Below are 14,765 nucleotides of genomic sequence, written 5' to 3'. Positions count from 1 at the left end.
GAGAGGGATCTTGGAGTGGACAGTCACTTAAATATGAGCCAGCAGTGTGCTGCAGCTGCCCAAAAAGCCAACACAGTGCTAGGCTGCATTAATAGAGGGATAGAATCAAGATCACGTGAACTGTTAATACCACTTTACAACGCCTTGGTAAGGCCACTCTTGAAATACTGAATCCAGTTTTGGTCACCACAATGTAAAAAAGATGTTGAGACTCTAGAGAGTACAGAGAAGAGCAACAAAGGTGATCAGAAGTCTGGAGGCTAAAGCATATAAGGAAAGGCTGCTGAAATTCGGTATGTCTAGTTTAATGAAGAGAAGGACGAGGGGAGACATGATTTGTTCCAATATCTCGGGTGGCAACAAAGAAGAGGGAGTCAAGCTGTTCTCTAAAGCACCTGAAGGTAGGACAAGAAGCAACGGATGGAAACTAACCAAAGAGAGAAGCAACTTAGAACTAAGGAGAAACTTCCTGATAGTTAGAACAATTAATCAGTGGAACAACCTGCCCCCCAGAAGCTGTGAATGGTCCAACACTGGATGTTTTTAAGAAGAGACTGGACAGCCATTTGTCTGAAATGGTATAGGGTTTCCTGCCTGAGCAGGGGGTTGGACTAGATGACTTCCAAGGTCCCTTCCAACTTTATTATTATGGATCATCGCACAGTCAGCCAGATGTTCAGACTGGATTTGGCATTTTGTCTACCTATCGAGTCCTTACCCAGAACCTGGGATAGGCAGATGTGGATGTTTGATGGTATTACAGGTATCATCGCAGGATGGAAGCAGTTCCTAGTAAGGCCGCCTTTTGCAATTGACTAATGGCGAATTTGTCAATGCCAATGGTGTTCAAGTGGTGCTCCAGTTTTGGGATTGCACCCAAGGCACCTATGACTATTGGTACTACCCTTGCTTGCTTTTACCACAGTCTTTCTATTTCTATTTGTAGGTCTTTGTATTTTGTTATCTTCTTCAGTTCTTTCTCATCTATTCTGTCTCCAGGCACTGCCATGTCCATTATCCAGACTTTTTTGTCTTTCTTATCGACAATTGTTAAGTCTGGGGTGTTATGTTGCAGGTGCTTGTCTGTTTGAATTCTGAAGTCCCAGAGCAGTTTAATTTTATCATTTGCTATGACTTTCTCTATTTTATGATCCCACCAGTTTTTGCCTACAGGCAAATGATATTTTTTTGCAGATCTTCCAATGCACCATTGTTGCTACTTTGTCATGCTGCTGCTTGTAGTCAGTCTGTGCAATCTACTTGCAACAGCTTACCAAGTGGTCCACTGTTTCTTCAGCTTCTTTGCATAGGCAGCACTTACTGTCTGTTGCTGTCTTCTCAATTTTGACTTTATACACATTTGTCCTTAAGGCTTGGTCTTGTGCAGCCAGAATTAGTCCCTCGGTCTCTTTCTTCAATTTTCCTGCTCTTAGCCATTGCCAGGTTTTATTATTATCTGCTTTCCCAGCTATTTTTTTAATGTATTGGCCATGTAGTGCTTTGTCTTCCCATGCCTCTATTCTGTTCTTCATTTGGTCTTTCTTGTAGGCCAGTTTGGTCTCTCCAGTAGTCAGTAAGCCTTCCTGATATACTAATTTCAGTGCATCTTCATCATTGTTCTTCAGATATTCTTCCAAAGCCATTTTTTCTTCTTCAACCATCTGATGTACTTGTAGCATTCCACGCCCACCTATTTGCCTTGGTAGATAAAGTCTATCAATGTCACTGCGTGGATGAAGAGCATGATTCATTGTCATTATTTTCCTGGTCTGCCTATCCATTGTTTTTAGTTCTGCCTGAGTCCAGTCCACTATTCCAGCTGTGTACCTAATGACTGGAATTGCCCAGGTGTTGATTGCCTTTATGGTATTTCCTCCATTGAGTTTGGATTTTAAGATCTTCTTCACTCTCTTGATGTATTCACCTCTAATCTTTTTCTTGACTTCAGTGTGCTTGATGTTGTCAGCTTGAAGGATACCCAAGTATTTGTAGTACTCTTCCTCATCCAGACTCTTAATGTTATTTTCGTGGGGCATCTTGATTCCTTCAGTTTTCACTACTTTTCCTTGTTTGATAGTAAGTGTGGCACATTTGTCCAAGCCAAACTCCATTACAATATCTTGGCTATATATAAGGACAGTGTTGAGCAGCGATTCTATTTCAGATGATGTTTTTCCATACAGCTTCAGATCATCCATGTAAAGGAGATGGGATAGTCTGGTAGATGTTTTTGATGTTTGATAGCCATGTCGTGAGTTATTCAGTATTGTTGACAGAGGAAACAGTGCAATAACAAATAGTAATGGTGACAATGAATCTCCTTGAAATATTCCTCTCTTGATATTAACCTCTCCCAATCTCTCACCATTGATCTGCAACTGTGTCTTCTTTGTGCCATCGATCTTTGCACAAATTTTCTGATGTTTCTACTGACTCCTGTTATTTCTAGGCACTTGATTATCCAGTCATGTGGCAGAGAGTCAAATGCCTTTTTGTAGTCAATCCATGCCATATTCAGGTTGGTTTTCCTTTTCTTGCAGTTTTCCAAAATCACTTTTCTATTAGGAGTTGATCTTTTGTTCCTCTGCTATTGGAGCGGTTTCCTTTTTGCTCAGGTGGAAAGAGATTGTTTTCAATTAGATGCTGTTGTACTGCATCAGCTACCACACCAGTTAGTAATTTGAAAGTTGTTGGTAAGCAGGTAATTGGCCTGTGGTTGCCTGTGGTGTTGCCACTTTTGCTGGGTTTTTCATTATTAGGTAGGTTTTCCCAGTTGTTAGCCACTTTTCAATTTCTCCTTCTTGTAGTATATTGTTGAACTGCTTGGCAATGAGTGGGTGTATAACAGTTAGATGTTTCAACCAAAGCCCATGCAGTTCATCTTCACCTGGTGCTGACCAATTTTTGATTTTCCTTGCTCTTTTTTCTACCATTTTTGTTGTTATTACTAGTTCTTTCATTTCAACTTCTGTTTTATTTGCATCCACCTCTTTTAACCAAGCTGCATCCTTGTTGTATTTCTTTGGGTTATCCCATATCTGCTTCCAGAACTGCACTGTTTCTTCCTTGTCAGGTACTGACTGATTCCTTGCAGTTTCTCCATTGATGGGTTGGTAGAAACGTTTCTGATTGGATTGAAATTGGAGGTTCTGCCTATAGTTTGCAATTCGAGCTTCATATCTACTGATTTTCCTGGCTATAGCTGTTATTTGTTGCTTTATTATATCCAGTGCTTCCTTGATCTTCCTTGTTTCTAAGTGGTATTTCTTGATTAGGTATTCTTTGGTCTTCTTGTTCTTCAGCTTCTTTTCTTTCATCTGTTCTAGCTTGCTTGCATGTGATCTTAACTTGCTGATCTTATTTTCTAGTCTAACCTTCCATTTTTCTGGTGCACTGTTTGTTTGTTTTTCTTTTTTGTTGATTTTGTATCCCAGGTATTCTGTTATAAACTGCAGCTGTGCTGTACATTAGTTGGTTTGTTTCTTGCAGTAAATTGGTGCTTATACTTGATATTGCAGTATTTGCATCTTTTAATGCTTGTGCTAGCTGTTTCTTTGGAACAAGCTTCAATGCAGGCAGCCTTATTCTGTTGTTTTTGTGCTGTTTTAGTTGCTCAGTTATTCTTTGTTTCAATTCTTTTATTTCTTTAGTTAGAGGGCTTTGTTCTTCCTGAGGAAGAGGTGCCTGGTTTCCAAATGAGAACAGTTGTATATCTCTGCTGGATTCCTTCACTGCCAACTCCCCCTGATTTGCCTCTACATTCTGAATTACTTCTGGTAAGGCTTTGATTTCTTTGCCCTGGGTAAACCTTTGCAGTTTGTCCAGTTCTGTTTCTGTGAATACTATTTCGTATTATAAATCGGCGTTGATCTGCTAGTCTCTGTTCTGTTATTTTTGATTCTGGATGTTGTTCTTTCCAGAACTGGTGCATTCGTTTTAGATATCCTCTTCTTGTTGGACTTGATCTGTAGTAACAGATCATTATTTCTTTGTTTTCAATCACTGTGTATCTGCGACGGGTAAACACCTTTTCTTCCAGTAGTTCTGCAGCTGCTGGCCCTGGTTGCTCAGCCAACAGTCCTGAGTCCTGTAACTCATTTTTCACCAGATATCCAAGAACTCCAATATCTAGCACGGACCTTGTTAACCTGGGTGACATCTGAGCCAGTATGGCATTCTGCAATTTACGTCTCACCATATTTTTTATGGGAGAGACACTCTTTGTCTGACTCCTCTGATGAGACCTGTCCAGTATGGTTGAACCTCTGGCATAGCTCTCATCTTCCTCAGAGTACACAAGCCCCACAACCACGTCAAAGTAGTGCCTCACTGGGGGTATTATTATTATTATTATTAAGCTCTATTCTGATTGATTGATTGTTGCTTGTAAAGGTTAGAGAAGCTTTATCAATGGAATAACATGTAAGCTAAACAAGATAAACAAAATTATAAAAACCAGGAAAAATATGTCTCCTTCGCTCTCTAAAAACCTTTAAAAGAAATTAGATCCCCTTGATGTCTACAGAGAATCTATTCCAAAACTTATGGGTATTAATTAAGAAGATCTATACTTCCCACTACATAAATCTACGGTATCCAAACTTGGCAATATCCTAATTATGTTAATGAGCATTATGAACAGTAAGATGTTTGGGCAGAAACATAGTGTTTCACATCATATGTCAGCAGAAGACATCTTATTATAAAATTCTAGGATGAATAAAAGAAAATATTGGTGATCTGCTTTAATTGATCTGCTGCAATTCTCCTGTCCAAAACCTACACTCTGCCCCTACATGGCCATTTTTACTGTGGCTTTCAAAGAGACTGGACAAATTATTTTACTCTTTTTTGTTTAAAAAAATGTTCTATCCATAGATCCCTGGATGATTTCCAGTTCACAACTTAATTTGAAAGGCTGCACCTTGGTATATTGATGGCTAGTGCTGTGTGCAGACACCCTGCAAAGATCTGCCAGAGAGACAGGCTGTCTGTGGAGATTTCATCAAAATATTGAGGCTAGCTACAGCAAACATGTGGGGGCAGAGTTGGGCCCTTCCAGTTCCATAAGAGACAACAGCCAAATAGTGTTACCAGGCCAGATGGAGTAGTATCAGCTCATAGGTGAGAATCCATTTGAAAGCTATCAGTGATGAAGGAATTGGGGGATTTTAGTATGAGTGATGGCAATAATGGAAGGGAAGCCAGGACTAGCCAGCCAGTGGCTATTGAGACAGAAAGCTCTACATGGAAGGAGTGGTAAAGCCTTGGATAACTTGGTGTTTCAGTGCAGCCTCTATGAAAAATAAATACCATTTTAGCCATGGGAATATTTCCCTCCCAATCATCTAGGAGAGAGAGATATCACTATTCCTATGGCAATGAGTAAAATATTTATTTATTCATTCATTTTATTTATGTATGTATGCCACAATCAAGGATACTCTTGTCAATTTATAATATATTCATAAACAAAGCTGTAAAATATCCATGATATAATACATAGAAATAAAAATGACAATACAAGTAAAAAAATAAAACTTCAATAATGAAAAATGAAGATACTGTCAGTAGTCAGCACTTAACATATACATAATTTTAAAATCAATAAAATTGATGGTTAGCTTTTATATCTCAAATGCTTTCCAGATTATGTTTTTAATAACTTTCAGAAAACCAACGATATGAAACTTGACTGAGTTCTTTCAGAAGGCCATAGCAGAGCATAATCATTATGACAGAAAAGCAACACCCATGGGGAACCAGTAGATTTTTCTCTCGGGACATGAGTCAGGATATTCTGCATTCTAGATCAATTAAAGTTTCAGGGAAGCCCTGGATGAGTGGTGATAAGAGTGCAAGTAGTGAGAACTTTGTACTTCAAACAAAACCACAGCTGGCATACCAAGTGAAGCTGAGCAAAGCTGCCAGATCCCCTCCCCCTATTAGTGGTTTCCCTCTGTCTATCAAGTAGTAGCCATCAGTTCAGAAGGTCAGTGGTAATGCTATCACATCAAGAGACTACATCTTGATGAACAAAAAGTAAATCTGATGAAAAAAACAGCAAATTCAATTTCATCCCCTCCAGAATCTCTCCACCTCCAGGCTCTTGTTTAAGGCATTGACAGCATTTCCTATGCAGCTGAAAAGTCTGCTTCCTCTAGTAACTTTACTCTAATTACAAGTGCTAGAGGAGAGATTAGAGGCAGGTTGATAAGTTGTTCCATTTGGATGGATGGATTCAAGGAGGGCCTTTTCAGAAGACTGAAGCATCAGCCCTCCTGAAGAAAGATGTTGACCCCCAAATTTCTGTGGCTAAGCGAGACAGTTGTTTTGCCCAATTTTATGATCTTTCTTGCCATAGTTGTTAAGTGAATCATTGTAGTTGTTAAATTAGTAGCACAGTTGTAAAGTGAATCTGGCTTCCCCATTGACTTTGCTTGTCAGAAGATCAAAAAAGGTGATCACATGATCCTGGAACACGGCAACATCATAAATATGAGTCAGTTGCCAAGCATCTGGATTTTGATCATAAGGCAATGGGATGCTGCAACGGTCATAAGGTTGTAAGTTGAGGACTACCTGTAGCATTGTCTTTCTTCCATATTGTTATGAAAGCAGTGAACTGAATAAAACCTAATGCCTTGTACTGGATTGGTCCATTAAAAATAAATCAGTTTTCACCCAATGATCTGGATTGCTGACTTTTCTACTTGTTATGAACTGATAATCTTAACAAAGTCTTTCTTACCTACCCATCTGTAAGAAGAAATTCTATAGTATAAACCTTATGACAGAAGATGATTCAAATATACTCAATTAGTTTATTTCTTTACATGCAGGGAAGTGTATTAGTAAAACAAATCACAGGATTGGAATTTGGTCCAATATCTGCTGAACACCTTACTATTAGCAAATAAAGCAAAGCATGTTTTCTTCCAATTTACTTGATATATGACCTTCAAAAAGACTTGTGATAATTTATTTTAAAGTTGTGCTATCTACACTTTCAACACCTCATTTTGCCTGTATAACAGTGAGAGGAGAAAACAATAAAGCCGACACTTTCAAGTTCCCAATAAGAAGAAAAGACAGTTGGCAGGCTTCTTCTTGCTCTACAGTTAAATATCTCTATTTAAATGCAAATTATCATCTGACACTACAAAAATAATATAACAGGAAACAGGTAGACATGTCAAAATCTGTTAAAAATAACTTATGTTTATTTTTAGAAGAAGAGGATCAATGTGGTGGAATTTTTATTAAGAATAATATCAGCATCAAGCTTTTATTTGGATATGGCAGCTCCATGATATGTTGATTAGTGTATCATTTATGGAGCTTTCTTGAAATACTGCCCATCTCTGTCACTTGGGAACAGAGCGACAGCTTAGGTTGGTTTTCCCATCTGTTCTCCAGATATGTGGACTTAATTTTCCTGAATTCTCAGCACTGGCTTTACTGTCTGGAGCATCCTGAAATTTGAGGGCAGAGTTGAACATCTATAGATCTCTATTTCAGAAAATAAAGCATTCTTTAGAATAATTTGTATGTATAGTTTTTTGACAGTTATTGTATCACCAGATCTCCTTAACAGATGGTGAGGGTTGTGTAAAATTTGAAAACCTGGCTATTTGCACTTACACTGAATGATTGAAAACAGAAAAATGTAATACTATAGAGAAGATTAACAATTAATTAAATGGTTAGTATGAATGGAGGGAAATGGGCAAGTGTAGTGGAGGAAAATGCTCAGCATGAAGAGTTAAACTGATAAAATAAATGTATGAACCTAGGTTTGGGACATTTGTGCTCCAAATAGTAAATTATCTGTTTGCACTTATATATGGACCACATATAAATGCAGAACTCTTCACAACAAACTAATCAACGCTACAACACACAGTCACAAATTCTCTCAAAACCCCCAAATAAAATTCATTCTCCCTGTCCAGAACATACAACATAACTGCAATTACATTCTAGGAAGGATAGCTGTTTGTTTATCCATCAATCATCTCTCTCTCTCTCTCTCTCTCTCTCTCTCTCTCTCTCTCTCTCTCTCACACACACACACACACACACACACACACACACACACACACACCTGTCTGATTTGGTTGTCCAATCTTTTATTAAAAACCCAGCACTTTCACTATTGAAAGACTGCTATCATGACTCCCCCAAGCTTTCTCTTCATTAAGCTAAACATACCTAGTTTTCTTAGCCATTCATCATATGGTTTAGCTTCTAGACTCCTTATCATTTTAGTTGCTCTTCTCTGCACTCTTTTTTACATATTGAAAAGAAACATTCTTTGTTATTTTTGACATTTGTTGCAAATGTCTTACTTAATTCTGAGCCTTAGCATTCTTGATACCATCCTTGCAGATTTAGGCTATTTTGCTGGTAATCCTTTTTTTGGTTATGTGCCCTTTTTTCCAATTTTTATACTTTTTTTTTTTTTTTGGTTGCTCAATTTGTCAGAGACCTCTTTGTGCAATCATGCCGGTTTCAAGTGGTGTCTCTTGTTTTTCCTTCTCTGTGTTACAGGTAGTCCTCCACTTACAATTATTCATTTAATGACCATTCAGAGTTACAATGACCCTAAAAAAGCGATTTAGGACCATTTTTCACCCTTACAACTATTGCAGCATAGGAGCTGTGGTGGAGCAAGTGTTAGAATACAGTATTCTGGCTAATTCTGCCCACTGCCAGGAGTTCAGTTCTGACTGGCTCAAGGTTGTAACTCGAGAACTACCTGTATTGTTTTTATTTAGGTCTTTATTATCTCGTTTTCCAGAGTTTTTGTCTTGAGTTGTTTTTCCCTCTAGGGGTTCCATCCATGGAATCCTTCCTAATCTCTCTCTCTTAGTTTGTTGAAGTCAGCTCTCTTGAAGTATAAACCACTAGTCTAACTATGTTCAGTTATATTTCTAGTATGACATGATCACTCTCCCCCAGTTCTTAGAACCTCCACTCCCTTAACCCTTTCATCCCTCTTAGTAAGAATTAAGTGCTCTGTAGCTGTGCTCTAGTTCACTCCTCCACCTTTTGCATGACAAAGTTGTCAGAGGACACTTTAGGAACCTATTTGAGTTTCCATTCACTGTAGAGTTTATTTTCAAGTTGATGTCGGGGTAGTTGAAATCCCCCATTATCACAGTTGAAATCCCCCATTACCACAGCATCAGCTAACTGATTACCAAAAAGTTCATCTATTTCCTCCACTTGGTTGGGTGATTAGTAGTACATATCTATGACAATGTCATTTATTTTTCCTCTGAAGCTCATAAAAATACTTTCAAGAAGACTTTCATCCTTAGTATTGTATATTTCTGCAGTAATTCTTTATATACAATAGAACTCCTCCTCTTTTGTTATGTCTGCTTCTTTTGAACAATTTATAGCATTCTAGCAGTATGTTCTAATCATGGGTTCCAAGTTTCAGTAAAGCAACAATATTATACTTGTCCTCATGAACTAGGACTTCAAGTTCTCCCTGTTTGTTCCCCATACTTTGAGCCCTGTATGGCTGACCCTGTGTTTCCTTTCTCCATCTCCTGTTGCATTCCTGAGTGTCCCTTTTTTTCTCATCATGCTCTTCCTCATTGCCTGATTTGTTTTCTTGGGATTTATGCTTTGGCCTTGGTCCTAAACATTGTTCTCCTTCCCCCTCTAGTTTTATCTAAAGTCTTTCAGATGAGCCAAGCCAGTTGTTTCCAAATACATTGTTCCAAGTTTTTATGAGATGCAGCCCATCTCTTACCAAAAACCCTTTCTGTGGTAATATAAACCATATATTAGAAATCCAAAGTTCTCTTGACAATACTATCTCTTGAGCCAGCGGTTTACTTCTAAAATTCCCCATTGCCTTGTTGGATGTTGATCTATGGTTGGCAGTATGAAAGAGAAGACTACCTGTGCCTCATATTGTTTTGCTTTCCTGTCTAGCTGCTTGTAATCCATAGATACTGTTTCCAGACTCTTGGTTGTGTTGTTCACCCCAGCAAGAGAAAAAGAGGACATTTTCTCTTCCTGCAATCCAATCAGTTTGCACTTGGTGCAGATATAATTTGGGCTGTCCATGGGCATGAATATATATGTGGCACATATATAATTCTGGTTTAAATAAAATATTCTTAAAAATTACAGTTCTGTTTAATATAAAAGAAATTCAGAAAAAAGAGGAAATAAGAGTTGTCCATACAGAATTGGATTTGAGCCCCAAGTCAAATTGGCCTCCTGAATCAGTTTAAGCAGGAAGTGCAGTCTTATTCACCAGACTGAGATTTGAGCCTGTCTTTTGGATTATGTCATAATAAACTGAAAATATTATTTAACACATAGCCTTATCCAAAAATCAATAGGATTTAAGTTTGCCAGATGCATAAGACTATACTTCAATGGGTAGCATTCCCAGTGATGTTCAGTTTCTTTCTTTTTAAACTTAAATATATAATATTTAGATCAGGTAAAACTATTTTTCCTCATATAAGAGAATAGACCTGAGCAGAATTTCAAATCTTTGCAAATCTTTACTTACATTTATGTATGTATTCCCTATTTCTTTTATATAATGTCATAATTTTTCACTATTTACTTACTCTCCCTCATTCCTAAATATTTTTTTTTCTAAGGCAGTTTGATGTAGCTAGTTTTCTATAGAGTGCTTCAGGGGATGTTTAATAACAATTTTCACAATTGTTACAGGTTAATGTTCTGTTCTTTGTGCCAGATGGTATTCCTTTCATCTTGATCAGAATGGGCTTGCATGTCAGAACTACAGTATAACGGAAGTCTTGATCCCAATAACCAGATGCCAAGCAATAGCAGAAAACTACATGCTGATATAAAAAAAAAAATTCATAATTGTTTCAAATGAACCTTGGGCCTGATGTTTTTAATGAAGTGGTTAGCATACATGTGCAACTGTTGTATAACATAATTAGCATATTCTAACAATATAAAGTGATGACATTTGGTTGAGTCTATATTATGAATGAAGGCAAATGAGTATATATGAGTATATATTCTCCATGAACTCCATATTCTTCAAGTGTACTTCTCTATACAGCAGAAATATTTATATTTAGTTGTAGCATTAAGAAGGATAATTCATACCAAAACAGTTTCAAACATTTAATCTTACATGTTAAATATTACCATCTTGTTTCTGTTAAGAAAAAGAAAAGAGCTAAAGTTTAGGATTCATATTTGGAAATCTGGATCAATTTTTCACTTTATCCCAGAATTCTTGTTTGAACTCCTGGCCAAAAGTTTATGGAAACTTATGTCTTAGCTCTCCTTCTTAAAAATTACTTTACTCATCATTTATGGAACTTGGAGTGCACCAAAAAGAGAACAGGAAAAAAAGTTTATATGTTGTCATTTCTAGAATTCTGCAGGCATGCAGACGCAAGGTAGTACAATGAGGAACATCAAAAAAATGAACAAACATACAGTAAACATAATTTTAAGGAGATAAACAAGTCTGTATTATTTTGCATAGAAATATAGGAATATAACTTTCTCCTCAAAATATTGGCCTGGGAGAGGACCAGTTATTTGATTTAATTGCATGAAGAAAATAAATTTGGTCTTTAACAGGAGTTGCCAGAAAGTGGCATTGCAGACAATATGTTCCAGTCTGACCTTACAAGTAATTATCTACTTTGTGTATCAAGCTGTGGTTGGTCTTGCTATCAAACATTAATCAGTTCTGTCAGAGAGGTCTCTTTGCTGTCACTACCCAGTGGTTTCTGGCAAAGATAAATTCAGGTTACATATTAGAATAAGCATCCATTAAGGAAAAACAGTTTTACAGTGGGACCAATTATCCAAAGATATGGTAGGATCCTCTTTACTGAGTGTCTCCAAGCAATGCTAGATGGCCAACTAGGATGCATTAATTTGGGCTCCTGTACTGAGCAGGTAGTTGGATTCAATGGCCTGAATGGCATCTTCCAATACTGTGATTCTACAATTCCAAGTAACTTTCCACAAATTGTATTTCTGAAAAATTACTCTAGAGCCAAAGTCTCTAGGTGCATTATTGAAAATAAAGATGCTGTTATGGACTGGTGCTTTTATCTAGCAATCTGGTCTCCCATGAATATGGCTGTAATTTTAAAAAAAACAAACTAAATAAAATAAAATCACGGAAGCATCATCCCTGGAAGGTGCCAAGGCAGATGTCTGTAGGTATACTGATGCTCCACTGTGAAATTTGGATTAAGGGTTTTAGGCTTTTACTTTTCTTTTGACTGTTAATTTCTTCTCTCTACTTTACCTTTTTTCTTATTGCTTGGACATCTTATATAAATATAGACTTGGAAAAAGATTTTAATAGTTAAGCATTTACATTTCTACAGTAGCCATCAAAGACAAAAAGGTGCAAACAGAATCCATAGTTCTATCATAAATTTACCTTTAATTCATGTATATAGTAAACATGGCAGATTTTTCCAAGGAACCCTTAAGGGCATTGAAGAAAATAGGCTGTCAATAATCTCTTAATTTTGTTCTACTCTTTCTAAAGGTGGACAGTGTCACAAATCCTGTGGAAATCAATGCTGGGGACCTTCAGCAGATCAGTGCCAAAGTTGTAAGTATATTTGAGTAACAAATATTTTTAAAGTGAGAAGAAAACCTTAATACAAACCGGAAATCATGCTGTTCACTTATTGTTGTTGTTGTTAATTGCGAAGTCGTGTCCGACCCATCGCAACCCCATGGACAACGTTCCTCCAGGTCTTCCTGTCCTCTACCATTTTCTGGAGTCCATTTAAGTTCACACCTACTGCTTCAGTGACTCCATCCAGCCATCTCGTTCTCTGTCATCCCCTTCTTCTATTGCCCTCAATCTTTCCCAACATTATGCCCTTCTCCAGTGAGTCCTTCCTTCTCATTAGGTGGCCAAAGTATTTGAGTTTCAACTTCAGGATCTGGCCTTCTAAAGAGCAGTCGGGGTTGATCTCTTCTAGGACTGACCGGTTTGAATGCCTTGCAGTCCAAGGGACTCGCAGGAGTTTTCTCCAGCACCGTAGTTCAAAGGCCTCAATTCTTAGACGCTCAGCCTTTCTTATGGTCCAACTTTCACAGCCATACATTGCAACTGGGAAAACCATGGCCTGGACTATACGCACTTTTGTTGGCAGGGTGATGTCTCTGCTTTTTAGTATGCTGTCTAGATTTGCCATAGCTTTCCTCCCCAGGAGCAAGCGTCTTTTAATTTCTTGGCTGCAGTCCCCATCTGAGGTGATCTTGGAGCCCAGAAAAATAAAATCTGTCACTACCTCCATTTCTTCCCCATCTATTTGCCAGGAATTGAGAGGGCCGGATGCCATGATTTTGGTTTTCTTAATGTTGAGTTTCAAGCCAACTTTTGCACTCTCCTTCTTCACCCGCATCAAGAGGCTCTTTAGTTCCTCTTCACTTTCTGCCATTAGAGTGGTATCATCTGCATATCTTAGGTTGTTGATATTTCTCCCGGCAATCTTAATTGCAACTTTTGCTTCATCTAGCCCTGCCTTTCTCATGATGTGCTCTGCATATAAGTTAAATAGGCAGGGCGACAGTATACAGCCTTGCCAGACTCCTTTTCCAATTTTGAACCAATCAGTGGTTCCATGTCCAGTTCTCACTGTTGCTTCTTGACCTGCATATAGCTTTCTCAAGAGACAAATAAGATGGTCTGGTACTCCCATCTCTTTAAGAACTTGTCACAATTTGTTGTGATCCACACAATCAAAGGCTTTAGCATAGTCAATGAAGCAGAAGTAGATGTTTTTCTGGAACTCCCTAGCTTTCTCCATATCCAGCGTATGTTGGCAATTTGATCTCTAGTTCCTCTGCCTCTTCGAAATCCTGCCTGTACTTCTGGTATTCTCGATTGACATACTGCTGGATCTAGCTTGTAGGATTTTAAGCATAACTTTACTTGCATGTGAAATGAGTGCAATGGTGCGATAGTTTGAACATTCTTTGGCATTGTCTTTCTTTGGAATTGGAATGTAAACTGACCTTTTCCAATCCTGTGGCCACTGTTGAGTTTTCCAAATTTGCTGGCAAATTGAGTGTAGCACTTTTACTGCATCATCTTTTAAGATTTTGAATAGCTCAGCTGGAATACTGTCACCTCCACTAGCTTTGTTGTTGCTCAGATTTTCTAAGGCCCATTTCACTTCACATTCTAGGATGTCTGTTTGAGGTCAGTGACCATCTCATTGTGGTTATCTGGGACGTTAAGCTCATTCTTGTATAGTTCTTCTGTGTAGTTTTGTCATCTCTTCTTAATCTCTTCTGCCTCTCTTAGGTCCCTGCCATTTTGGTCCTTTATCATGCCCATCTTTGCATGAAACATTCCCTTCATATCTCCAATTTTCTTGAAGAGATCTCTGGTCCTCCCTATTCTGTTATTTTCTTCTATTTCTTTGCACTGTTCATTTAAGAAGGCATTCTTATGTCTTCTAGCTATTCTCTGGAATTCTGCATTCAATTGGGTGTATCTTTCTCTTTCTCCTTTCCTTTCTCTATCAAGACCTTGAAAAAGATTAAATTTCATGTTGTTGGATAGGGCACATTGTTCAAGTCTGTCAAGATCTATTTGGATCTTTTGGGGTGTTGGCTATTCCTGCCAGTTTAGTGTAACCTGCAAATTTGATGAGTTCTCCTTCTATTCCCTCATCTAAGTCATTTATGAAGGTATTGAAGAGTACTGGGCCTAAGACAGAACCTTGTGGTACCCCAGTGCTTACTTCTGT

The 14,765-nt window shown here is 37.9% G+C and overlaps 1 protein-coding gene across 1 annotated transcript in view; it reads left to right on the top strand.

Moving 5' to 3' along the window:
- The window catches only part of ERBB4 (erb-b2 receptor tyrosine kinase 4), a gene marked incomplete at its 5' end in the record, with an annotated part of 501,305 nt that overhangs the window by 196,064 nt on the left and 290,476 nt on the right, over nucleotides 1-14,765 (top strand). Inside the window, one exon of the mRNA XM_039367010.1 lies at nucleotides 12,542-12,607. Within this exon, the coding sequence (XP_039222944.1) occupies nucleotides 12,542-12,607 (66 nt within the window). The remainder of the gene's footprint in view (nucleotides 1-12,541; nucleotides 12,608-14,765) is intronic.

This window comes from Crotalus tigris, unplaced genomic scaffold, assembly GCF_016545835.1.
Source record: "Crotalus tigris isolate CLP2741 ecotype Arizona unplaced genomic scaffold, ASM1654583v1 scf7180000020523.1239640, whole genome shotgun sequence".
Classification (NCBI taxonomy): Eukaryota; Metazoa; Chordata; class Lepidosauria; order Squamata; family Viperidae; genus Crotalus; species Crotalus tigris.
Note: the sequence above shows the minus strand (reverse complement) of the source record. Positions and strands in the feature narration are given on the sequence as shown.